Below are 26,731 nucleotides of genomic sequence, written 5' to 3'. Positions count from 1 at the left end.
GGGCGTGCCAAATAGGCCACGACTCCAGGGATCAGTGTCCCGCCAGATCAACCACCCCGGTCGGCTCCGTCGTGATAACCCACACCTACTGGGTCCCACTTATGGCTACTGGACCTGTGCCTCTCTCAATTGGTACATCATTTCTGTGTGTACGGAACTGTGATCACATGCCCAGGTGCGTCCCACACAGTGGGACGCCCAAACCAAATTGCAGGTGATGTTTACCTCACAAACTGACTCCATGGAATGCTGTCATTCAGGCCCACTACATGTGTTCTAAGTTTAAAAACCCATCATTGTTCTTTTTCTAACAATCTCGATTCGAAATGTCCCATCCCATCTATGGATTCCAGAATGATCAAGTGGAAGTCATGCACCGTATGTTTCTTCTCTATGTAGTGTGCTGACATTTTTGTTGGTACACATGCACATCATAGATTACTGTGGTGCTCACAGATCCTAGCTCCTCAAACTGTGTGAAACTAAGACAAATGTGCTGGGAAGACTACTTAAGTTCCCTAGTTTTCCGGTTTGTGCACTGACCGCTTACACTCATGCTTGATTGTTTGGCAGGACTTTATGTACTTATCATTGAGCTTCCATGTGATTTTTCACATAATAAGACCATAGTTGATGCATTCATGTTGCCTATCATAAACTATTAGTTTGAGTTAGCATACTTGCATTAGTTTGTGTCATCGCCAAACTCCATTAATATCTGTGGTCCTGATGATGGCCTCACCCACTCAATATTTAGGAGACCGAAACGTTGACACTGTTCCACCTCTCATTTGTTACTGACTAGTACCTTGAACTGACGGAAATGAATTAAGGACTGCTCTTAGTTATCAAGAGAGTGGACATTACATGCATTGATCTTTGAACTTTGGATAGGAGTTTTGATTTGTGCTACAAGATTAATTTATTCTGTGTTTTACTTATATTATTGTACCCTACAACCTTATTTCTTTGAATATAAACTAAATAAATGGTTTGATCATATTTTCTTGCATACACCTGTTTCTCTCTTTCTTTCTCTGTTTTTTCCTTTATTTATTGAATAATAAGTGCCATATTTTAGAATAATGCCTTTTGTCAATTAGTGATTTCGGGTCAAACTATCCTCATATGTAATCCCCTTGCTAGCACTTTACCTTCTATAGGTTCACTAAAGAGCACTTAAAAAACTACCAAAGACTTTAGGTTTTGCCACACAAGGTACCCTGTGACAATGTGGTAATGTTCTGTTCACATTGCAATGACTGTAATGAACTTATCATATGGCAAGCAAAACATCGAACTTGTTCTAACAGCAGATAAAGGTGCCAAGCAACCCATAAGCAAGTCAAAGATTTTCTCAACTAGAGGAAAGAATTTGAAAGGCTGGTTTTCTACTGAAGTGGTGGCCCATGGAAGGTACAGCTATTGAAAGGCATATACTATGACAGCTCATTCAATTTCCCAGTATTTCACTTTTGTATGGTGAAATGTAAATCAAGTTGGAAAACATAGGTCTGCTGAGATGGGCATATAATGGGGTTGCCCTCTGATCCCCTGGAACTTGGGTATACAATGTTATAGACTACAATGAGCTGTGTTGTGGATTGCAATTGCTTTGCATGGGAAATGGTGTTTGAATACCACACCTACATATGTATGATCCGTGAATGGTTTGCAAAAATCTATAGGAATGCGGGCCTGAGTTGCCCTTTTTTAGCACCCGCAAAGCACATTGATAAAACAAACAATACACAACAACAATCTTAGTCACTTAGGGGGTCATTACGATGGCGGGTGGACTTGAGTCCGCCCATCATCGTTGTGGTGCTTGGGACCGCCTGCCTGTATGGCGCAGTCCCGCATGAAGAATCACGATGCGACTGCCACCGTGGCAGTCGCATCTTGCATCTTTACCATTGCGGCGGGTGCTGCTGGCTGCTGCACCCGCCGCAATGTTAAAAATGTATGTAGTGCAATTCCCTGCACTAAGTGGCAGGCACCACGTGGTGTCTGCCACTAAGTGCAGGGAAATGTAGGGGGTACCATGAGACCCCCAGTGCACCACCACCTCGTCCCAACACAAGGGGGGCCTGCAACGGGCCCCCAAATACATTCGCCGCCAGCCTTTCAATGGCGATTTACCCGCCACAGAAAGGCTGGCTACAGCCAGCATCGTAATCTGGCAGATGGTGCCTGCTAGGCACTGATACCATTTTCAAGATGCTGACTGCTCTGCCAGGCAATCTGTACAATAGCGTAGTCCAAGTTATATATCTAAATGAATCACAAAAATTTTATTTTGTTTTAAATGCGGCTGTCATACAAAAAGCAGCAGATGAAATGGAGGCTCCTGGATCCTCAGCAGTGAAACTTTTAATGATGGACAGCTGAAAGTCAAGGAAAGACATTGGTCTTCCTGTGGTAGTCTGATGGTGAACCATATTATCATTGTATTTTCCCAACTGGATCAGGTGGGTAAACAGCTTCTTATACCATGTGTGGGTTTTATGACTCACGTTGTATGCCTGAGGAAGCTGTTCATTCCTATCCACTGTGCCCATATACTTGTTGATCAAGTATACAGCTGGGCTTGTGCACGTTGGCCAACTAATGCCACACCATGACTGAGAAAGTCCTCTCATAATGGAGTGTGGTGAGCATGACCATATCCCACCTATTGGAGAGTTTGACTGCGAGCAGTTCACTGGAACATAACACAGTACTCTGGAATTTTTGGAGCTTCTTACAAACAAACTTCTGGGGGAATTGTTTGTGGCTACATTCAACTGTACCACATGGTACAGTGCCAGCTTTGTTCAGCTCTACTCTTGTACAGAAGTTGTCCACATAAAGGTTATAACCTTATTGAAGGAGTGGTTGGACAAGCTCCCATACAATCTTTTCTGTAACTCCTTGTGTGGAAGGGCAATCTATAAGATTTAGGGTGGAGTTCTTCCCTGTATACACTCTCAGGCTATATACGTACCCAGTAGAGCTTTCACACAGCATGTGAATTTTGATTCCATAACAAGATCTTTTGCTTGGTACGTACTGTTTGAACAGCAGCCACCCTTCGTGAAGGATCGAAAAGTTTAAAAATGGCTTTATTCGTTTCAGGAGTATAAATCTCTGGAAACCTAGTAGACAAATGTTCCACAACAAGCTAAATTTTAACCAACCTATCATGGTCTGGTTGGTCGCGGGGCAATACAGTAGAATTATCAGAGAAATTCAGCATATGCTGCTATAGCAGAAAACAATATCTGCTTATGACTGGTGCATAACTTGGTGTTACTCAAACCGTGCAAGTAGACAAATAACACTGTATGCTTGGTTTGTGCACTACTCTAATTTTAAGCGCTAGGCCCAGAAGGTTCTTTAACTCACCAAGTGAGTGGGAGTCTACTGGTATGTCCTAGAATGAGGCCTAAGAGTGCCTCCATGCTCCCTCAGAAACTGTTCAGCATAAAAATGTGTTAGGTGCACAATATTCTCAAGGAAGTCAAAATCCAAAAAGAGATGGACATAGTCAATAGGGACGTGCCTGCTCTCTACCCTGCAACTGCCTCCCGCTCACAGATTGCGTTTGCGATAGGACATTATGGCTTCCATGACCATGTTCCTCAGCATCACTGGAAGATGAGTCATCAGATGGAACTCTGCCCACTGAAAAATCCCTTTGAAATTCTGCATAATTTTCCCCTCCCTCAGCTGCTGTCTCAGTATCTGATCTTGCCTCAGAACTGTCCTCCCTAACTTGAGTTACGGCCTGGGCAGCAGTAATCCACCAAAAGGCAATCTCTGCTGACTGTCTAAATGCGTCTTTCTAAAACAATGTCCTATGTAGAAGTCAGAAGTAAGGTTCGAAATTAGTCTGTGGGTGTGTGCAGCTGTGAGATGTCTGTGTCAAAGGCTAAAAGCACTTATCGATGGGTGGGCTTGTATGTGTGTGTATGTGAGACGTGTGCAACAGTAAAGAAGAAAGCAAAAAAGCATTTATCTTATTGATGCAGCTGTAGCTTCTCCAAAGACACTAAAAAAGATGAAAAAAAGCCAAAGTAATTCTTCACCTTGTCACATACCCAATACCACAGCGTACCTCAGAGTACAAGAAGGGAGCTCACTACTGGCACTGTTTATTTATTATGGCGCTGACATGCAGCAGAGGCTATTTTATGTAGGAGACAACTAAAAACCCATATCTATTTCATATAGAGCCAAAATCTAGGCTTGGGGCAACAAAAATTATCCCCCAGTAGCAAATCAGAAAAGTAAACAACCATTTGCCAAGAAAAAAGGCAAGCCGCGATCTCCAGACCTGTTTGTCAATGCTTGTTTTGTCATGGCTTATGCAAATATTTATTGTTGGAGGAGCTGCTGAGCCATTGCCAATATAAGAATATTTTCCTGAAGGCAAATGTCAACAGCACACATTCACATATTAGCCCCTTCAACTTTGTGCACAGGTGTGATCATTTTGAAAATCCACAGTGCTATCACTCACACTACAGGTAGCCAAAGGTAGAGATAGCTAGACCCATTGTCCTATGCTGCACTGGGTGGAAAAATAATGAGAATGACAAAACAGACCAACGGATGAAGGGGGCGCTCTCTAAACCCCCACTAAATTTTTTTTTTTTTAAATGTGTGTTTTCCAACTGGGGTGGAGGGGAATTTGGCCCCCCAGGAGAAATATACGTGGTCTCAAAGTTGGTCGACCAGTATGTTTGAAGGACTGACTCCCTGACAGCATTTTTTTCAATGGGTGGTTTCCCCTGGAGGGTGACATGATCGCTCCACCAGTGTAAGCATATATGAAAAAAAGAAATGTGTTGGTGCCAAAGGGTCTTGGCCCTTATTCCAGGAGGACCGACTTCATTACAATTTTATTACCTTTACATTTTATTTCCCAGGTAGGCTGGGCCATTCACCACAAGAGCTGACCCCTCCCAAACACAATATTTTTGATTCAATATTTGTGTCAGTCACCCATTTAAACATTGTAAAGCTGCCGGTCCTAAGGGTATGGTTCAACAGCAGGTTATTTTCCATGACAGAGCAAGCTGAGGCTCCCCACCTCCAAATAAGATGAAGAAATAGTGAGGTTAGCAGACGGGGCATCTGCCACTTTTGGAGTCTGCGCTGCATCCATCAATCTATAAATGATCCAGTATATTAAATGAAGGATAGATTTAGTTTCCACAATAAGGGTATTCTATGAATACTTTCAGTAGCATAGCTTGATAGAAGAAAGAAGAGGTTTACATATAGCAGTGATTATATTCATAATGTTTTTTGGACCAGAGAGACCGGGACCCTCACAGACATACCAGGTGCTGAATTCATTTAAACAACAATATATTGGATCTGTGAGAGGAAATGTCCTAGCTTTAAGTCTCTCTGGCTCAGCACATAAGATGTTCAGAGGAACTAATATGTATTAATTACAATATTGTTATATGTGCCGATAATACCACATCAAACTCCTTTGTATATGATAAAATAGCTCAACAGAATTCACTGCACCTGTGAGTCAGGAAGGGCTGGCTTCAGGGCAGTGCGACCAGTGAGGCCGCACTGGGTGATGACCTCTGGAGGTGGCGCACACCTTGGGGGGGCGCTGTGTTTAGCAACAACTTATGAGAGGAGAGATGAGGGGATCTTTGCCAGCTGGTTGTAAGAGAATCCGAAGACAGGTGGTCATGTGGTGTGGGGGCACCAAAAATGATTGTCGCACAGGGTGCCACCAGCACTAAAACCAGCCCTGCGGTCAGGGAGATAGTTTTGGCGCCCTCTAGGATTTTTTGTACCCTGAGATGTCTAACGATAATCCCTGCTGCTGAAATAGCACTGTTTGGCCACAAACGAGGACCTCCTCACCAATAGATAATAGCTGATGACCACAGGACATTGTGGCGTCAATATCTTACAAAACTGGGGCAACATAGAAAGCATATTACTTTTGCAATGGTCTTATAACCGAGGGGAAATCGGGCCTTGCAGGGGATCAAATAGAGAAATACCATCTGGGCTAAACACGAATGGAAATTGAGGTAATAAAAAAGGAAATTCCCAGTAGTACCTTGAAATTCTTGTGCATTTCTGTTAAAGTAACAAACAGGATCTCGAGATTAATCACTCCAATACTAAACAGCAGCATAATCTCATAGGGCCTCATTTATGAAAAGTGACGCATCGCTGCTTGAAAACAGCGATGCCTCACTCTTCATTGCTCCCTCCTTGTGACATGCTGCATGCGTCATATTTACAGTATGATGCATCATGTCGCAAGGAGTTACAGATACATCAGTTTTTCGGCTGAATCTGAAGACGCAAAAATGACGCATTGCTGGAGTGTGCCACAAAAGTGACGCAACTTCAGCAATGGGTCATTTCACATGGGCAAGTCCCATTTCAAATGTGCCTGCATCAGTCTTACTCCTGCTGTGAGGCAGGCGGAAAATATTGACGCATTTACATCTTAGAAGTGGTGCAGTGAAATCTCATAGATTTCACTGAGTCACTTCTACAAGACTTACTTACGTCGCAAACGCCCAACTCTGCATACATTAAACCTGGCACAGGTATAGTGTGGCACAGGTGTTTACAAAGTGACGCATCTACCTAGATGCGTCACTTTGTAAATATGACACAACATGGTGCATTTTTTACGCCGCTGTTGTGTCACAAAAAGTGACGCACGGGCGAGGCAAAAGTGACACAAGAGCTCATAAATAAGCCCCACAGTGATTAAATTCCCAGGAGAAAAGCACACCGGACCTTTCTTTTGTCCTATGGTGTGACCCACCTCTTCTAGGAATTGTGGACCTTTCCAATGCTCATTCTCACAGCATCTTATGCAAAATAAAGTTTATTTCAAGTGGTCATTTATTTTAATGTAAGTATCCTTTCTTTTTGTCTTGCAGACATAAACTATTCTCGATTTCTTAATTCAGTAAGTGCAGTAAGACAGCCATCTACAATGAAACGTCTCGGTAAGTACAGTCTTTTCCCACTCACTTTTCACCCTCGGGCTGTCATTTACTAACGTTTTGCGCAGACGCTTGTGTAGCAACATGATGCAAAATTTAGCGTCACAATGTTGCTTATATGATGCAACAGGACTATTAAGAACTGAAATTCGTATCTTTTGCGCAGTCATGCTAAATATTCTCAATAATAATTCACCATGTGGAATGTTGTAACTGCGAAACCAACCCAAGTAAAAGACATTGCCATTGACTGTAGATGTTACAAATCGTGCTATCCACTTTGCCAAAATTGTGTCTCTGGCAAACTGTCTTCGGGTATGAATTTAGCCCATAGCTGCCTGGTGGGTGGGTCGCTGGTCCCATCGATATGAAATGGGGTTCACTTCCTCCCAGTTAGAGCCTGACTCCACCCACATTTTCACTCCACGTCCCCTTAACACTCATGTTGCTTTAAGAAACTATGGAACTCTTTGTTGAGTGGGAAGGAAAGGTTTGAAACGGTGAAAGATTCATTTTCATCATAGGGTCAACTTTTAACCGTTTATAAAATGGCGTGGATAGAAGCGTCATAAGTTAGCTTGTGCTACTTCACGTTATCGCATTCGCTCCGTTTTCAGGTTTTAAGGTCACTGTCATATACCGTATTTTTATGAATGCAATCTGTTCCTGTTTATATGATACCGTCCAGATAAGATATTTTGGGTTGTGTACGGGTATCTGTATAGCAGCAGTCTATTTAGAGACTGGAATAGCAGGTGTTATTATACAGATCAGTAAAGATGCTAATGCATCGGAGGGTAGAGCACGGGAAATTCTAAAAACCGAAATGGCGGATGTATACGTTAGCATCTATATTATGTGTGCCATTGATAAAAAATGCACTCTTTCAAGTTGAAACATGAAAACATGCAAAAAAGTAGAACCTCGAACTTCACCCTATGCAGTAAGGAACATCTGTCTAACCTTGTATGTTTGCACAGTTTCTCAGGCAACTTGAGCAACTGCCTCATCTGACCCCATAGTTAATAGCTGCTAAGTTTGGTGCGATCCAGGAATTTTTTTGTGACTTCTATGCGATTTTTTGTGAACCTTGGGTTAGTTTGTCCACTGTTTGAAATTAAAGGAGGATGCTGAATGGGAAATAAAAAGGAAGACTTTTCTGTTTGGATTGCTTTACAGAGTAAATGCAATACTGATAAATTATGTGCCGACTTGTATGTACGTTCCTAATTAAACTACCGACTGTCAAAGCTCTGCAGTTACTTTTTAAACAAAAATTAAAGAAACCCTTTTTGTTGATAAAGTAACTGCAAGCTTCCAAGTGGATGATTCTATTTTAAATATAATCAAGTGTTTTGTTGACTATTTTTGTGTGGTTCAAATATGAAAATATGGATACGGAAGTTGAAATTGTGAGTGTGTTTACTTGCGCCTGGGCAGGGTTTCCAAGAGCTACACACACTAAAAAGAGCTACGCACCCTGAAGAAATGGCGAGAGCTCATAATTCAAACAGTACCCTCATAATCACATGTTATGCAGTGTGTGCGTCACTCTTAGGAACTTTCTTTATATATTTAAATGCTGTCCAGGGTATAAGCTATTTTTGAAGAGTACTTAATGTAATTATTATGGCTTTATGACAAAAAGTAGAAATGTTTATTAGAAACTAGTCTATATGTTCATGTTTTTTGCCATGTAAATAAGGCTGTTACCCTCCGGAAGAGTAGTGTACATATAAAAGGATAGGTTGGGACATGTTGAGAAATGCATGACATTATCTTGTCTTTGAAAGATAGTTTAGGTGCTAAACATAAAAACAAAAAATGCATGACATCATTTTGCGTTTGAAGGGCAGTTTACTTGCTAAACATCAAAACAAAAATTAGCAAGGCAAACAAGCTTGTTTTGATGTTTAGTGCGCAAGACAAAAACGTTTGACATGGATTAGAGTACAGGAATTTCTCAGTAAGGTATCTCATGCCACAGAGTCTTTGGTCTTTATCTTCTACACACCGTTGTGCCATAGTGGAACTTAGAGTGTATTTCAAATTGTGTATAGATTGATTCAAGAGTAATTTACAATGCCGCTGTGGAAGATACCTAAGATAGAGCTGATGGCTAGCTCAGTGACCTTGGAACCTGTGTTATTCAGTGCAGTGCCCTTGTCTGGAGTGGCCCAATCTGCAAAAACAAAGGACTGAAATGAGGCAAAACATAGCTACAGTAGCTGAGGGTAATTCATGCATTCCATTCATTACCTTTTTATGTTCATCAGTGGCCCTGGATAGCATTGAGGTTCAACCTCAGCACGAGGTATCAAAGAAACCTGGCCATGCCAATAGATTCAAAGAGTGTGGAGAATTTTTTTTAAGGAGTAATTTGAGTGACAAATTACTTCGCAAATTAGTGATTTTAATGATGCATGTTGTCATAACCAATGAACTAAAGACGTTGCACTTAAAATGATTTGATTGTTTTGTTTAGAAGTGTAATAATGTAATATAGTTATGCACATTTTCATGCAAGACACCGTTTATTTAAAATGGATGTAGTTTCTGGTAATCCACTCATTTCGCTCCAGTGTTCAGAAAAAATATCGAAAGATATATAGTCGGACAGAAATATCAAGTCTGAAATATTGTCACACAAATCTATTGTGTGCAAGAATATCATTCTCAAGAATCGCTTTTAAGGTAAGTAATTGAGGGCCAGATGTACGATGGAAATTTGCATGCGCAAACAGGTCTTAGACCCTTTTGTGCATGCAAAAATCCTTTTGGCCATGTACAAACCCTATTTTGCGACTCGCAAAATTGTGTTTTGCTACTCGCTATTAGATAGGGGCATTCCCTTCCAGTCAGTGTAACAGTAGGTAAATTGTTGGATTGGGGAGGGAAGTAATTGTACTATTCCCACTTCAGTCAGTGCAACAGTAGGAAAAGTATTGGATAGCGGAGGGGTACCATTTACTATTCACACTCCAGTCAGTGCAACAGTAGGGAATGTTGGACAGTGGATGGGTAAAATGTACTATTCTCACTTCAGTCAGTGCAACACTTTCCCTACTGATGCACTGACTGGAGTGGGGAGAGTAAATCTTACCCCTCCGCAATCCAACACTTTCTCTTCTGTTGCGCTGACTAGAGTGGGGATAGTACATTTTACCCTCCGCTATCCAACACATTCCCTACTGTTGCACTACCTGGAGTGGGAATAGTAAAATTTACCACTCCGCAATTCAACACTTTACATACTTTTAGACTGACTGAAATAGGAACAGTAAATGTTAACCCCTCCGCAATCCAGCACTTTACCTACTGTTGCGCTGACTAGACTCAGAAATAGTACATTTTACCCCTCTGCAATCCAACACTTTCCCTACTGTTTCACTGACTGGAGTGGAAATAGTACATTTGACCATCTCTGCTATCCAACACTTTCCCTACTGTTGCACTACCTGGAATGGGAATAGTACATTTAACCCCTCAACAATCCAAAAGTGTTGGATTGCAGATGGGTTAAAATTTACTATTTTCACTCCAGTCAACCACTTTCTCCACTGTTACACTGACTGGAGTGGGAGTAGTAAATTAAAACCCCTCTGCTATCCAACACTTTCCATACTGTTCCACTTACTGAAGTGTGACTAGTAAATGTTACCCCTCTGCTATCCAACACAATAGTTGCACTTATTGAAGTGGTAATAGTACATTTTACCCCTCAGCAATCCATCACTTTCCCTACTGTTACACTGACTCGAGAAAGAATAGCAAATTTGACCCCTTTGCAATCCAACACGTTCCCTACTGTTGCACTGACTGGAGTGGGAATAGTACATTTGAACCCTTCCTCAATGCAATACTTTCCCTACTGTTGTGCTGACTGGAGTGGGAATAATACATTTTAACCCCTCCGCAATGCAACACTTTCCCTACTGTTGTGCTGACTGGAGTGGGAATAATACATTTTACAGCTCTGCAATCCAACACTTTCCCTACTGTTGCACTGAATGAGTGGGAATATTACATGTTCACCCCTCCACAATCCAATACTTTCCCTACTGATAAACTGACTGGAGTGGGAATAGTAAATTGTACCCCTTTGCAATCCAACACTTTCCCTACTGTTGCACCAACTGGAGTGGGAATAGAATGTTTTTTACCTCCGCTATCCAACACTTTCCTTACTGTTGTACTGACTGGACTGAGAATAGCACATTTTACCCCTCTCAAATCAACACTTTCTCTAATCTTGCACTGGCTGGGGTGGGAATAGTGATTTTAACACCTCCACAGTTCAACACTTTCCCTACTTTTGCTCTTACTAGAGTTGGAATAGTACATTTTACCCCTCAGCTATCCAACACTTCCCATACTGTTGCTCTGACTGGAATAGGAATAGTAAATTTTACACCACAAAATTCAACACATTCTCTAATTTTGCACTGGCTGGGGTGGGCATAGTAAAAAGTAACCCCTCCACAACCCAACACTTCCCCTACTGTTGCACTGACTCAAGTAGGAATAGTACATTTTACACCTCAGCTATCTTACACTTTCCCTACTGTTGATGTGAGTGGAGTGGAAATAGTACATTTTATCTTCCGCTATCGCACACTTTCCCTACTGTTGCACTGCCTGGAGTGGGAATAGTAAATTTTACTCCTCTGCAATCCTACACTTTTCCTACTTTTACACAGACTTGAGTGGGAACAGTACATTTTACCCCTCCGCGATCCAAAACTTTCTCTACTGTTGTGCTGACTGGAGTAGGAATAGTACATTTTACCTCTCTTCAATTGAGCACTTACTCAACGTGCGTCCGACTGGAGTGGGAATAGTAATTTTGTACCCCTCTGCAATGCAACATCTTTCCCTACTGTTGCACTGACTGGAGTGGGAATAATACATTTTACCACTCCTCTTTCCAACACTTTCCCTGCTATTGCGCTGCCTGGAATGGGAATAGTAAGTCTTACCCCTCTGCAATCCAACACTTTCCCTAATGCTGCACTGACTTAGTAGAAATAGTGCATTTGATAGTGTTCTATTAATTAGTGACTGCATGTATAAATGATTCTGTTGTTGAATGGGTAGTTGTGTGTGTAGACTTAGGAATCAGTGAGTGGGTATGTAGTAACTGATACTGGTGTGGCAATGGTTTCAAATATGGTACTCTATATTTTACAGTGAGTGATGAAAGGTTATACTAGTGTATGATGAGGTGTATCAGATTGTCACTTGAATGACGTCATCAGTGATGTCATCAGTGATGTCATTTGAGATGTCATCAGTGATGTTATCAGTGATGTCACTGACCATGTCACGAATGATGCAATATGTGACATCATCAACAGTGCATTGCGGGCGCATGAGTTATAGTTAGCAGAACTAACTATAACGGAGGAATTTCTATGGTTTTGTACGAGTGAAATGGCCAGCTAACTATAACACCCCTGAAACCTATTGTTTTTTTCTGTGAATTTCTAAGGTTTTTTAAATGCTCATTTCTAACTATAACGTCTCTGAAACCTATGGTTTTTTCAGTGAATTTCAAAGCTTTTTTAAATGCTAATTTCTATCTATAACGTCTCTGAAGCCTATGGTTTTTTTCAGTGAATTTCAAAGGTTTTTTAAATGCTAATTTTGAAGTGTGATAGTAGTTATACCTATTTTTTTGTACTGATTTTCTACAGTTTTTTTACCTGTTCATTTATAAATATTTTATTTATTAAATAACATTATATATTTTTCTCAAAATTGCAAAAGAAAACATTAAAAAAATCAAACGGAAATATTGATAAATTTTTTTGGTTTAATTTTTAATTTTAATGTATTTATATTATTTTCTTTAAGAAAAATGTTTTCTCCAATTTTTTTTCGGAGTTGCGCACTCAAAGCGTACACATCACGGTGGGTGCGCAGATTCTAGCCGCTATTTTAGAAAAGTCGTGAAGTATCCACGTACGGTGTGCGACGGCTGCCTATTTTTCAGTTACATCATATACATTTAATATTATGTGATGTGTGCGATTGGTATGCGACCACTCCGCGACTCCTGCTCCCGCGCATTCGCGACACATGCGCATTACGGTACGAGATGCTTGCGCGGTGGTAGGTCCCGCGTGATGTCATATACGTGCTGGGGCACGCTGGGTGCGCAACTCCCGCAAAAAAAAATTATGTTCCAAAATGATATGTATGTGTCTTTAATATACATATTAGGGCAAGAGACTAATATATTTTCGTGAAGTAGGGTGCGTGCATCGTGAGTGCAGAGAACCAGGTCAGCAGAGGTGCTGTAGAGCCAGAGAAACCAGGTCAGCAGAGCCGTTGTAGAGCCAGAGAACCAGGTCCGCAGAGCTGCTCTAGAGCCTAAGAAGCAGGTCAGCAGAGCTGCTCTAGAACGAGAGACCCAGGTCAGCAAAGCTGCTCTAGAGCCAGAGACCCAGGTCAGCAGAGCTGCTCTAGAGGCAGAAAACCAGGTCAGCAGAGATGCTGTAGAGCCAGAGAAACCAGGACAGCAGAGCAGCTTTAGAGGGAGAGAATCAGGCCAGCAGAACGGCTTTAGAGCCAGAGAACGAGGTCAGCACAGCTGCTCTAGAGCCAGAGAACTAGGTCAGCAGAGCTGCTTTAGAGCCATAGAACCAGGTCAGCAGAGCTGCTTTAGAGCCATAGAACCAGGTCAGCAGAGCTGCTCTAGGGGCAGAGAACCAGGGGGCATATTTACAAGCAGGCGATAAAAAATTATCGCCGCTTTTGCGGCCGTTTTCGTCCGAACAGCGGCGATAATTTTATCGCCTGATTAGCAAGGCCACGCTAACGCGTGAAACCTTTGTTTAGCGTGGAGATTCCTAACGCCCAGCTTTGCATCTCTAATGAGAAGCAAAGTGGGTGTTCCTGACCTAACATGACAGGAGAAATGTCGCTAAGCGACATTTCTCCTATCATCCAGCCCCACGCTATGAAGCATGGCGTCAGGAAAAGTAGAGATAACCCCTGTTATGGCTCCTTTCCTTACGCCTGCTTCAGGACTGACTTAGCCATGATATCCTAAGGAGGGTGGATATCATGGCTAAGTTTGTGAGTCCCTATCAGCAAGCTAACGCCACATTGCGTGAGATTATCGCTGGGTTTCCAGCGATAATCTGACGTTAGACAGTTAGCGTGAGGATTTATATCCCTGAGGGGATAAGCGTTGCTAATAGCACGCTATCTCAGCGATAAAAATCCACGTTACCTGGCGATAATTATCCTCACGCTAAGAGCACTGAGAGATAATTATCGCCCCCAGGTCAGCAGAACTGCTTTAGAGCCAGAGAACCAGGTCAGCAGAGCTGCTCAGAGCCAGAGAACCAGGAAGCAGAGCTGCTTTAGAGCCAGAGAACTAGGCCAGCAGAGCTGCTCTAGAGCCAGAGAACCAGGAAGCAGAGCTGCTTTAGAGCCATAGAACCAGGTCAGCAGAGCTGCTTTAGAGCCAGAGAACCAGGTCAGCAGAGCTGCTCTAGAGCCAGAGAACCGGGCAGCAGAGCTGCTCTAGAGGCATAGAACCAGGTCAGCAGAGCTGCTCTAGAGCCAGAGAACCAGGTCAGCAGAGCTGATTTAGAGCGAGAGAACCAGGTCAGCAGAGCTGCTTTAGAGCCAGAGAACCAGATCAGCAGAGCTGCTCTAGAGGCAGAGAACCAGGTCAGCAGAGCTGCTCTAGAGCCAGAGAACCAGGTCAGTAGAGATGCTTTAGAGCCAGAGAACCAGGTCAGCAGAGCTGCTTTAGAGCCAGAGACCCAGCTCAGCAGAGCTGCTCTAGAGGCCGAGAACCAGGTCAGCAGAGCTGCTGTAGAGCCAGAGAAAACAGGTTAGCAGAGCTGCTCTAGAGCCAGAGAACCAGGTCAGCAGAGCTGCTGTAGAGCCAGAGAAACCAGGCTAGTAGAGCTGCTTTAGAGCGAGAGTACCGGGTCAGCAGAGCTGCTTTAGAGGGAGAGAACCAGGTCAGCAGGTCTGCTTCAGAGCCAAGGGACCAGGTCAGCAGAGCTGCTCTAGAGACCAGAGAACCAGGTCAGCAGAACTGCTTTAGAGCCATAGAACCGGGTCAGCAGAGCTGCTTTAGAGCCAGGGAAACAGGTCAGCAGGGCTGTTGTAGAGCCAGAGATCCAGTTCAGCAGAGCTGCTCTAGAGCCAGAGAACCAGGTCAGCAGAGCTGCTGTAGAGCCAGAGAAACCAGGTCAGCAGAGCTGCTTTAGAGGGAGAGAAGCAGGTCAGCAGAGCTGCTTTAGAGCCAGAGAACTAGGCCAGCAGAGCTGCTTTAGAGCCAGAGAACCAGGTCAGCAGAGCTGCTTTAGAGCCAGAGAACTAGGTCAGCAGAGCTGCTCTAGAGCCAGAGAACCAAGTCAGCAGAGCAGCTTTCGAGCCATAGAACCAGGTCAGCAGAGCTCCTTTAGAGCCAGAGAACCAGATCAGCAGAGCTGCTCTAGAGCCCAAGAACCAGGTCAGCAGAGCTGCTCTAGAGCCAGAGAACCAGGTCAGCAGAGCCACTGTAGCGCCAGAGAAAACAGGTCAGTAGAGCTGCTTTAGAGGGAGAGAACCAGGTCAGCAGAGCTGCTTTAGAGCCAGAGAACCAGGTCAGCAGAGCTACTCTAGAGGCATAGAACCAGGTCAACAGAGCTGCTCTAGAGCCAGAGAACCAGGTCAGCAGAGATGCTTTAGAGCCAGAGAACTAGGTCAGCAGAGCTGCTTTAGAGCCAGAGACCCAGGTCAGCAGAGCTGCTCTAGAGGCCGAGAACAAGGTCAGCAGAGCTGCTGTAGAGCCAGAGAAACCAGGTTAGCAGAGCTGCTCTAGAGCCAGAGAACCAGGTCAGCTGAGCTGCTGTAGAGTCAGAGAAACCAGGTCAGTAGAGCTGCTTTAGAGCGAGAGAACCAGGTCAGCAGAGCTGCTTTAGAGCAAGAGAACCGGGTCAGCAGAGCTACTTTAGAGGGAGAGAACCAGGTCAGCAGGTCTGCTTCAGAGCCAAGGGACCAGGTCAGCAGAGCTGCTCTAGAGACCAGAGAACCAGGTCAGCAGAACTGCTTTAGAGCCATAGAACCGGGTCAGCAGAGCTGCTTTAGAGCCAGGGAAACAGGTCAGCAGAGCTGTTGTAGAGCCAGAGATCCAGTTCAGCAGAGCTGCTCTAGAGCCAGAGAACCAGGTCAGCAGAGCTGCTGTAGAGCCAGAGAAACCAGGTCAGCAGAGCTGCTTTAGATGGAGAGAAGCAGGTCAGCAGAGCTGCTTTAGAGCCAGAGAACTAGGCCAGCAGAGCTGCTTTAGAGCCAGAGAACTAGGTAAGCAGAGCTGCTCTAGAGCCAGAGAACCAAGTCAGCAGAGCAGCTTTCGAGCCATAGAACCAGGTCAGCAGAGCTCCTTTAGAGCCAGAGAACCAGATCAGCAGAGCTGCTCTAGAGCCCAAGAACCAGGTCAGTAGAGCTGCTCTAGAGCCAGAGAACCAGGTCAGCAGAGCCGCTGTAGCGCCAGAGAAACCAGGTCAGTAGAGCTGCTTTAGAGGGAGAGAACCAGGTCAGCAGAGCTGCTTTAGAGCCAGAGAACCAGGTCAGCAGAGCTACTCTAGAGATATAGAACCAGGTCAACAGAGCTGCTCTAGAGCCAGAGAACCAGGTCAGCAGAGATGCTTTAGAGCCAGAGAACCAGGTCAGCAGAGCTGCTTTAGAGCCAGAGACCCAGGTCAGCAGAGCTGCTCTAGAGGCCGAGAACAAGGTCAGCAGAGCTGCTGTAGAGCCAGAGAAACCAGGTTAGCAGAGCTGCTCTAGAGCCAGAGAACCAGGTCAGCTGAGCTGCTGTAGAGCCAGAGAAACCAGGTCAGTAGAGCTGCTTTAGAGCGAGAGAACCAGGTTAGCAGAGCTGCTTTAGAGGGAGAGAACCAGGTTAGCAGGTCTGCTTTAGAGCCAAGGGAACAGGTCAGCAGAGCTGCTCTATAGACCAGAGAACCAGGTCAGCAGAACTGCTTTAGAGCCAAAGAACTGGGTCAGCAGAGCTGCTTTAGAGCCAGAGAACCAGGTCAGCAGAGCTGTTGTAGAGCCAGAGAACCAGGTCAGCAGAGCTGCTTTAGAGGTAGAGAAGCAAGTCAGCAGATCTGCTTTAGAGCCAGAGAACTAGGCCAGCAGAGCTGCTCTAGAGCCAGAGAACCAGGAAACAGAGCTGCTTTAGAGCCATAGAACCAGGTTAGCAGAGCTGCTTTAGAGCCAGAGAACCAGGTCAGCAGAGCTTCTCTAGAGCCAGAGAACCAGGTCAGCAGAGCTGCTCTAGAGGCAGGGGACCAGGTCAGCAGAGCTGCTCTAGAGCCAGAGAACCAGGTCAGCAGAGCTGCTCTAGAAGCTGAGAACCAGGTCAGCAGAGCTGCTGTAGAGCCAGAGAACCAGGTCAGCAGAGCTGCTGTAGAGCCAGAGAAACCAGGTCAGTAGAGCTGCTTTAGAGCGAGAGAACCAGGTCAGCAGAGCTGCTTTGGAGGGAGAGAACCAGGTCAGCAGGTCTGCTTTAGAGCCAATGGACCAGGTCAGCAGAGCTGCTCTAGAGACCAGAGAACCAGGTCAGCGAAGCTGATTTGGAGGGAGAGAACTAGGTCAGCAGAGCTGCTTTAGAGCCAGAGAACTAGGTCAGCAGAGCTGCTCTAGAGGGAGAGAACCAGGTCGGCAGAGCTGCTCTAGAGCCAGAGAACCAGGTCAGCAGAGATGCTTTAGAGCCAGAGAACCAGGTCAGCAGAGCTGCTTTAGAGCCAGAGAACCAGGTCAGCAGAGCTGCTCTAGAAGCTGAGAACCAGGTCAGCAGAGCTGCTGTAGAGCCAGAGAACCAGGTCAGCAGAGCTGCTGTAGAGCCAGAGAAACCAGGTCAGTAGAGCTGCTTTAGAGCGAGAGAACCAGGTCAGCAGAGCTGCTTTGGAGGGAGAGAACCAGGTCAGCAGGTCTGCTTTAGAGCCAATGGACCAGGTCAGCAGAGCTGCTCTAGAGACCAGAGAACCAGGTCAGCAGAACTGCTTTAGAGCCATAGAACCGGGTCAGCAGAGCTGCTTTAGAGCCAATGGACCAGGTCAGCAGAGCTGCTTTAGAGCCAGAGAACCAGATCAGCAGAGCTGCTCTAGAGCCCAAGAACCAGATCAGCAGAGCTGCTCTATAGCCAGAGAACCAGGTCAGCAGAGCCGCTGTAGAGCCAGAGAACCAGGTCAGCAGAGCTTCTCTAGAGCCAGAGAACCAGGTCAGCAGAGCTGCTCTAGAGGCAGAGGACCAGGTCAGCAGAGCTGCTCTAGAGCCAGAGAACCAGGTCAGCGAAGCTGATTTGGAGGGAGAGAACTAGGTCAGCAGAGCAGCTTTAGAGCCAGAGAACCAGGTCAGCAGAGCTGCTCTAGAGGCAGAGAACCAGGTCAGCAGAGCTGCTCTAGAGCCAGAGAACCAGGTCAGCAGAGATGCTTTAGAGCCAGAGAACCAGGTCAGCAGAGCTGCTTTAGAGCCAGAGACCCAGGTCAGCAGAGCTGCTCTAGAAGCTGAGAACCAGGTCAGCAGAGCTGCTGTAGAGCCAGAGAACCAGGTCAGCAGAGCTGCTGTAGAGCCAGAGAAACCAGGTCAGTAGAGCTGCTTTAGAGCGAGAGAACCAGGTCAGCAGAGCTGCTTTGGAGGGAGAGAACCAGGTCAGCAGGTCTGCTTTAGAGCCAATGGACCAGGTCAGCGGAGCTGCTCTAGAGACCAGAGAACCAGGTCAGCAGAACTGCTTTAGAGCCATAGAACCGGGTCAGCAGAGCTGCTTTAGAGCCAAAGAACCAGGTCAGCAGAGCTGTTGTAGAGCCAGAGAACCAGGTCAGCAGAGCTGCTCTAGAGCCAGAGAACCAGGTCAGCAGAGCTGCTGTAGAGCCAGAGAAACCAGGTCAGCAGAGCTGCTTTAGAGGGAGAGAAGCAGGTCAGCAGCGCTGCTTTAGAGCCAGAGAGCTAGGCTAGCAGAGCTGCTTTAGAGCAATAGAACCAGGTCAGCAGAGCTGCTTTAAAGCCAGAGAACCAGGTCAGCAGAGCTGCTCTAGAGGCCAGAGAACCAAGTCAGCAGAGCTGCTTTAGAGCCATAGAACCAGGTCAGCAGAGCTGCTTTAGAGCCAGAGAACTAGATCAGCAGAGCTGCTCTAGAGCCCAAGAACCAGGTCAGCAGAGCTGCTCTAGAGCCAGAGAACCAGGTCAGCAGAGCCGCTGTAGAGCCAGAGAAACCAGGTCAGTAGAGCTGCTTTAGAGGGAGAGAACCAGGTCAGCAGAGCTGCTCCAGAAGGAGAGAACCAGGTCAGCAGAGCTGCCCTAGAGCCAGAGAATCATGTCAGCAGAACTGCTTTAGAGCCATAGAACCGAGTCAGCAGAGCTGCTTTAGAGCCAGAGAACCAGGTCAGCAGAGCTGTTGTAGAGCCAGAGAACCAGATCAGCCGAGCTGCTCTGTGGCCTGAGAACTAGGTCAGCAGAGCTGTTCTAGAGCCAGAGAACCAGGTCAGCAGACCTGCTGTAGAGCCAGAGAAACCAGGTCAGCAGAGCTGCTCTAGAGGCAGAGAACCAGGTCAGCAGAGCTGCTCTAAAGCCAGAGAACCAGGTCAGCAGAGATGCTTTAGAGCCAGAGAACCAGGTCAGCAGAGCTGCTTTAGAGCCAGAGACCCAGGTCAGCAGAGCTGCTCTAGAAGACGAGAACCAGGTCAGCAGAGCTGCTGTAGAGCCAAAGAAACCAGGTTAGCAGTGCTGCTCTACAGCCAGAGAAACCAGGTCAGTAGAGTTGCTTTAGAGCGAGAGAACCAGGTCAGCAGAGCTGCTTTAGAGGGAGAGAACCAGGTCAGCAGGTCTGCTTTAGAGCCAATGGACCAGGTCAGCAAAGCTGCTCTAGAGACCAGAGAACCAGGTCAGCAGAACTGCTTTAGAGCCATAGAACCGGGTCAGCAGAGCTGCTTTAGAGCCAGAGAGCCAGGTCAGGAGAGCTGCTGTAGAGCCAGAGAAACCAGGTCAGCAGAGCTGCTTTAGAGGGAGAGAAGCAGGTCAGCAGAGCAGCTGTAGAGCCAGAGAAACCAGGTCAGCAGAGCTGCTTTAGAGGGAGAGAAGCAGGTCAGCAGAGCTGCTTTAGAGCCAGAGAACTAGGCTAGCAGAGCTGCTTTAGAGCCATAGAACCAGGTCAGCAGAGCTGCTTTAGAGCCAGAGAACCAGGTCAGCAGAGCTGCTCTAGAGGCCAGAGAACCAAGTCAGCAGAGCTGGTTTAGAGCCAGAGAACCAGGTCAGCAGAGCTGTTGTAGAGCCAGAGAACCAGGTCAGCAGAGCTGCTTTAGAGGGAGAGAAGCAAGTCAGCAGATCTGCTTTAGAGCCAGAGAACTAGGCCAGCAGAGCTGCTCTAGAGCCAGAGAACCAGGAAACAGAGCTGCTTTAGAGCCATAGAACCAGGTTAGCAGAGCTGCTTTAGAGCCAGAGAACCAGGTCAGCAGAGCTTCTCTAGAGCCAGAGAACCAGGTCAGCAGAGCTGCTCTAGAGGCAGGGGACCAGGTCAGCAGAGCTGCTCTAGAGCCAGAGAACCAGGTCAGCGAAGCTGATTTGGAGGGAGAGAACTAGGTCAGCAGAGCTGCTTTAGAGCCAGAGAACCAGGTCAGCAGAGCTGCTCTAGAGGGAGAGAACCAGGTCAGCAGAGCTGCTCTAGAGCCAGAGAACCAGGTCAGCAGAGATGCTTTAGAGCCAGAGAACCAGGTCAGCAGAGCTGCTTTAGAGCCAGAGAACCAGGTCAGCAGAGCTGCTCTAGAAGCTGAGAACCAGGTCAGCAGAGCTGCTGTTGAGCCAGAGAACCAGGTCAGCAGAGCTGCTGTAGAGCCAGAGAAACCAGGTCAGTAGAGCTGCTTTAGAGCGAGAGAACCAGGTCAGCAGAGCTGCTTTGGAGGGAGAGAACCAGGTCAGCAGGTCTGCTTTAGAGCCAATGGACCAGGTCAGCAGAGCTGCTCTAGAGACCAGAGAACCAGGTCAGCAGAACTGCTTTAGAGCCATAGAACCGGGTCAGCAGAGCTGCTTTAGAGCCAATGGACCAGGTCAGCAGAGCTGCTTTAGAGCCAGAGAACCAGATCAGCAGAGCTGCTCTAGAGCCCAAGAACCAGGTCAGCAGAGCTGCTCTATAGCCAGAGAACCAGGTCAGCAGAGCCGCTGTAGAGCCAGAGAACCAGGTCAGCAGAGCTTCTCTAGAGCCAGAGAACCAGGTCAGCAGAGCTGCTCTAGAGGCAGAGGACCAGGTCAGCAGAGCTGCTCTAGAGCCAGAGAACCAGGTCAGCGAAGCTGATTTGGAGGGAGAGAACTAGGTCAGCAGAGCAGCTTTAGAGCCAGAGAACCAGGTCAGCAGAGCTGCTCTAGAGGCAGAGAACCAGGTCAGCAGAGCTGCTCTAGAGCCAGAGAACCAGGTCAGCAGAGATGCTTTAGAGCCAGAGAACCAGGTCAGCAGAGCTGCTTTAGAGCCAGAGACCCAGGTCAGCAGAGCTGCTCTAGAAGCTGAGAACCAGGTCAGCAGAGCTGCTGTAGAGCCAGAGAACCAGGTCAGCAGAGCTGCTGTAGAGCCAGAGAAACCAGGTCAGTAGAGCTGCTTTAGAGCGAGAGAACCAGGTCAGCAGAGCTGCTTTGGAGGGAGAGAACCAGGTCAGCAGGTCTGCTTTAGAGCCAATGGACCAGGTCAGCAGAGCTGCTCTAGAGACCAGAGAACCAGGTCAGCAGAACTGCTTTAGAGCCATAGAACCGGGTCAGCAGAGCTGCTTTAGAGCCAAAGAACCAGGTCAGCAGAGCTGTTGTAGAGCCAGAGAACCAGGTCAGCAGAGCTGCTCTAGAGCCAGAGAACCAGGTCAGCAGAGCTGCTGTAGAGCCAGAGAAACCAGGTCAGCAGAGCTGCTTTAGAGGGAGAGAAGCAGGTCAGCAGCGCTGCTTTAGAGCCAGAGAGCTAGGCTAGCAGAGCTGCTTTAGAGCAATAGAACCAGGTCAGCAGAGCTGCTTTAGAGCCAGAGAACCAGGTCAGCAGAGCTGCTCTAGAGGCCAGAGAACCAAGTCAGCAGAGCTGGTTTAGAGCCATAGAACCAGGTCAGCAGAGCTGCTTTAGAGCCAGAGAACCAGATCAGCAGAGCTGCTCTAGAGCACAAGAACCAGGTCAGCAGAGCTGCTCTAGAGCCAGAGAACCAGGTCAGCAGAGCCGCTGTAGAGCCAGAGAAACCAGGTGAGTAGAGCTGCTTTAGAGGGAGAGAACCAGGTCAGCAGATCTGCTCCAGAGGGAGAGAACCAGGTCAGCAGAGCTGCCCTAGAGCCAGAGAACCATGTCAGCAGAACTGCTTTAGAGCCATAGAACCGGGACAGCAGAGCTGCTTTAGAGCCAGAGAACCAGGTCAGCAGAGCTGTTGTAGAGCCAGAGAACCAGATCAGCCGAGCTGCTCTGTAGCCTGAGAACTAGGTCAGCAGAGCTGTTCTAGAGCCAGAGAACTAGGTCAGCAGACCTGCTGTAGAGCCAGAGAAACCAGGTCAGCACAGCTGCTCTAGAGGCAGAGAACCAGGTCAGCAGAGCTGCTCGAAAGCCAGAGAACCAAGTCAGCAGAGCTGCTTTAGAGCCAGAGACCCAGGTCAGCAGAGCTGCTCTAGAAGACGAGAACCAGGTCAGCAGAGCTGCTGTAGAGCCAAAGAAACCAGGTTAGCAGTGCTGCTCTAGAGCCAGAGAAACCAGGTCAGTAAAGCTGCTTTAGAGCGAGAGAACCAGGTCAGCAGAGCTGCTTTAGAGGGAGAGAACCAGGTCAGCAGGTCTGCTTTAGAGCCAATGGACCAGGTAAGCAGAGCTGCTCTAGAGACCAGAGAACCAGGTCAGCAGAACTGCTTTAGAGCCATAGAACCGGGTCAGCATAGCTGCTTTAGAGCCAGAGAACCAGGTCAGCAGAGCTGCTGTAGAGCCAGAGAAACCAGGTCAGCAGAGCTGCTTTAGAGGGAGAGACGCAGGTCAACAGAGCTGCTGTAGAGCCAGAGAAACCAGGTCAGCAGAGCTGCTTTAGAGGGAGAGAAGCAGGTCAGCAGAGCTGCTTTAGAGCCAGAGAACCAGATCAGCAGAGCTGCTCTAGAGCCCAAGAACCAGGTCAGCAGAGCTGCTCTAGAGCCAGAGAACCAGGTCAGCAGAACTGCTTTAGAGCCATAGAACCGGGTCAGCAGAGCTGCTGTAGAGCCAGAGAAACCAGGTCAGCAGAGCTGCTTTAGAGCCAGAGAACCAGATCAGCAGAGCTGCTCTAGAGCCCAAGAACCAGGTCAGCAGAGCTGCTCTAGAGCCAGAGAACCAGGTCAGCAGAGCCGCTGTAGAGCCAGAGAAACCAGGTCAGTAGAGCTGCTTTAGAGGGAGAGAACCAGGTCAGCAGAGCTGCTCCAGAGGGAGAGAAACAGGTCAGCAGAGCTGCCCTATTGCCAGAGAACCATGTCAGCAGAACTGCTTTAGAGCCATAGAACCGAGTCTGCAGAGCTGCTTTAGAGCCAGAGAACCAGGTCAGCAGAGCTGTTGTAGAGCCAGAGAACCAGATCAGCCGAGCTGCTCTGTAGCCTGAGAACTAGGTCAGCAGAGCTGTTCTAGAGCCAGAGAACCAGGTCAGCAGACCTGCTGTAGAGCCAGAGACACCAGGTCAGCAGAGCTGCTCTAGAGGCCGAGAACCAGGTCAGCAGAGCTGCTCTAAAGCCAGAGAACTAGGTCAGCAGAGATGCTTTAGAGCCAGAGAACCAGGTCAGCAGAGCTGCTTTAGAGCCAGAGACCCAGGTCAGCAGAGCTGCTCTAGAAGACGAGAACCAGGTCAGCAGAGCTGCTGTAGAGCCAAAGAAACCAGGTTAGCAGTGCTGCTCTACAGCCAGAGAAACCAGGTCAGTATAGTTGCTTTAGAGCGGGAGAACCAGGTCAGCAGAGCTGCTTTAGAGGGAGAGAACCAGGTCAGCAGGTCTGCTTTAGAGCCAATGGACCAGGTCAGCAGAGCTGCTCTAGAGACCAGAGAACCAGGTCAGCAGAACTGCTTTAGAGCCATAGAACTGGGTCAGCAGTGCTGCTTTAGAGCCAGAGAACCAGGTCAGCAGAGCTGCTGTAGAGCCAGAGAAACCAGGTCAGCAGAGCTGCTTTAGAGGGAGAGAAGCAGGTCAGCAGAGCAGCTGTAGAGCCAGAGAAACCAGGTCAGCAGAGCTGCTTTAGAGGGAGAGAAGCAGGTCAGCAGAGCTGCTTTAGAGCCAGAGAACTAGGCTAGCAGAGCTGCTTTAGAGCCATAGAGCCAGGTCAGCAGAGCTGCTTCAGAGCCAGAGAACCAGGTCAGCAGAGCTGCTCTAGAGGCCAGAGAACCAAGTCAGCAGAGCTGCTTTAGAGCCATAGAACCAGGTCAGCAGAGCTGCTTTAGAGCCAGAGATCCAGATCAGCAGAGCTGCTCTAGAGCCCAAGAACCAGGTCAGCAGAGCTGCTCTAGAGCCAGAGAACCAGGTCAGCAGAGCCGCTGTAGAGCCAGAGAAACCAGGTGAGTAGAGCTGCTTTAGAGGGAGAGAACCAGGTCAGCAGAGCTGCTCCAGAGGGAGAGAACCAGGTCAGCAGAGCTGCCCTAGATCCAGAGAACCATGTCAGCAGAACTGCTTTAGAGCCATAGAACCGAGTCAGCAGAGCTGCTTTAGAGCCAGAGAACCAGGTCAGCAGAGCTGTTGTAGAGCCAGAGAACCAGATCAGCCGAGCTGCTCTGTAGCCTGAGAACTAGGTCAGCAGAGATGTTCTAGAGCCAGAGAACCAGGTCAGCAGACCTGCTGTAGAGCCAGAGAAACCAGGTCAGCAGAGCTGCTCTAGAGGCAGAGAACCAGGTCAGCAGAGCTGCTCTATAGCCAGAGAACCAGGTCAGCAGAGATGCTTTAGAGCCAGAGAACCAGGTCAGCAGAGCTGCTTTAGAGCCAGAGACCTAGGTCAGCAGAGCTGCTCTAGAAGACGTGAACCAGGTCAGCAGAGCTGCTGTAGAGCCAAAGAAACCAGGTTAGCAGTGCTGCTCTACAGCCAGAGAAACCAGGTCAGTAGAGTTGTTTTAGAGCGAGAGAACCAGGTCAGCAGAGCTGCTCTAGAGGCAGAGGACCAGGTCAGCAGAGCTGCTCTAGAGCCAGAGAACCAGGTAAGCGAAGCTGATTTGGAGGGAGAGAACTAGGTCAGCAGAGCTGCTTTAGAGCTAGAGAACCAGGTCAGCAGAGCTGCTCAGAGCCAGAGAACCAGGAAGCAGAGCTGCTTTAGAGCCAGAGAACCAGGTCAGCAGAGCTGCTCAGAGCCAGAGAACCAGGAAGCAGAGCTGCTTTAGAGCCAGAGAACTAGGCCAGCAGAGCTGCTCTAGAGCCAGAGAACCAGGAAGCAGAGCTGCTTTAGAGCCATAGAACCAGGTCAGCAGAGCTGCTTTAGAGCCAGAGAACCAGGTCAGCAGAGCTGCTCTAGAGCCAGAGAACCGGGTCAGCAGAGCTGCTCTAGAGGCAGAGAACCAGGTCAGCAGAGCTGCTCTAGAGCCAGAGAACCAGGTCAGCAGAGCTGATTTAGAGCGAGAGAACCAGGTCAGCAGAGCTGCTTTAGAGCCAGAGAACCAGATCAGCAGAGCTGCTCTAGAGGCAGAGAACCAGGTCAGCAGAGCTGCTCTAGAGCCAGAGAACCAGGTCAGTAGAGATGCTTTAGAGCCAGAGACCCAGCTCAGCAGAGCTGCTCTAGAGGCCGAGAACCAGGTCAGCAGAGCTGCTGTAGAGCCAGAGAAAACAGGTTAGCAGAGCTGCTCTAGAGCCAGAGAACCAGGTCAGCAGAGCTGCTGTAGAGCCAGAGAAACCAGGCTAGTAGAGCTGCTTTAGAGCGAGAGTACCGGGTCAGCAGAGCTGCTTTAGAGGGAGAGAACCAGGTCAGCAGGTCTGCTTCAGAGCCAAGGGACCAGGTCAGCAGAGCTGCTCTAGAGACCAGAGAACCAGGTCAGCAGAACTGCTTTAGAGCCATAGAACCGGGTCAGCAGAGCTGCTTTAGAGCCAGGGAAACAGGTCAGCAGGGCTGTTGTAGAGCCAGAGATCCAGTTCAGCAGAGCTGCTCTAGAGCCAGAGAACCAGGTCAGCAGAGCTGCTGTAGAGCCAGAGAAACCAGGTCAGCAGAGCTGCTTTAGAGGGAGAGAAGCAGGTCAGCAGAGCTGCTTTAGAGCCAGAGAACTAGGCCAGCAGAGCTGCTTTAGAGCCAGAGAACCAGGTCAGCAGAGCTGCTTTAGAGCCAGAGAACTAGGTCAGCAGAGCTGCTCTAGAGCCAGAGAACCAAGTCAGCAGAGCAGCTTTCGAGCCATAGAACCAGGTCAGCAGAGCTCCTTTAGAGCCAGAGAACCAGATCAGCAGAGCTGCTCTAGAGCCCAAGAACCAGGTCAGCAGAGCTGCTCTAGAGCCAGAGAACCAGGTCAGCAGAGCCACTGTAGCGCCAGAGAAAACAGGTCAGTAGAGCTGCTTTAGAGGGAGAGAACCAGGTCAGCAGAGCTGCTTTAGAGCCAGAGAACCAGGTCAGCAGAGCTACTCTAGAGGCATAGAACCAGGTCAACAGAGCTGCTCTAGAGCCAGAGAACCAGGTCAGCAGAGATGCTTTAGAGCCAGAGAACTAGGTCAGCAGAGCTGCTTTAGAGCCAGAGACCCAGGTCAGCAGAGCTGCTCTAGAGGCCGAGAACAAGGTCAGCAGAGCTGCTGTAGAGCCAGAGAAACCAGGTTAGCAGTGCTGCTCTAGA

At 47.8% G+C, this 26,731-nt stretch overlaps 1 protein-coding gene across 1 annotated transcript in view; it reads left to right on the top strand.

Moving 5' to 3' along the window:
* LOC146862603 (kynurenine/alpha-aminoadipate aminotransferase, mitochondrial-like) overlaps window positions 1–26,731 on the top strand; it is an 829,492-nt gene that overhangs the window by 50,527 nt on the left and 752,234 nt on the right. Inside the window, exon 3 of the mRNA XM_085641832.1 lies at window positions 6,927–6,995. Within this exon, the coding sequence (XP_085497958.1) occupies window positions 6,927–6,995 (69 nt within the window). The remainder of the gene's footprint in view (window positions 1–6,926; window positions 6,996–26,731) is intronic.

This window comes from Triturus cristatus, chromosome 2_2 (assembly GCF_964204655.1).
Source record: "Triturus cristatus chromosome 2_2, aTriCri1.1, whole genome shotgun sequence".
Taxonomy (NCBI): Eukaryota; Metazoa; Chordata; class Amphibia; order Caudata; family Salamandridae; genus Triturus; species Triturus cristatus.
Note: the sequence above shows the minus strand (reverse complement) of the source record. Positions and strands in the feature narration are given on the sequence as shown.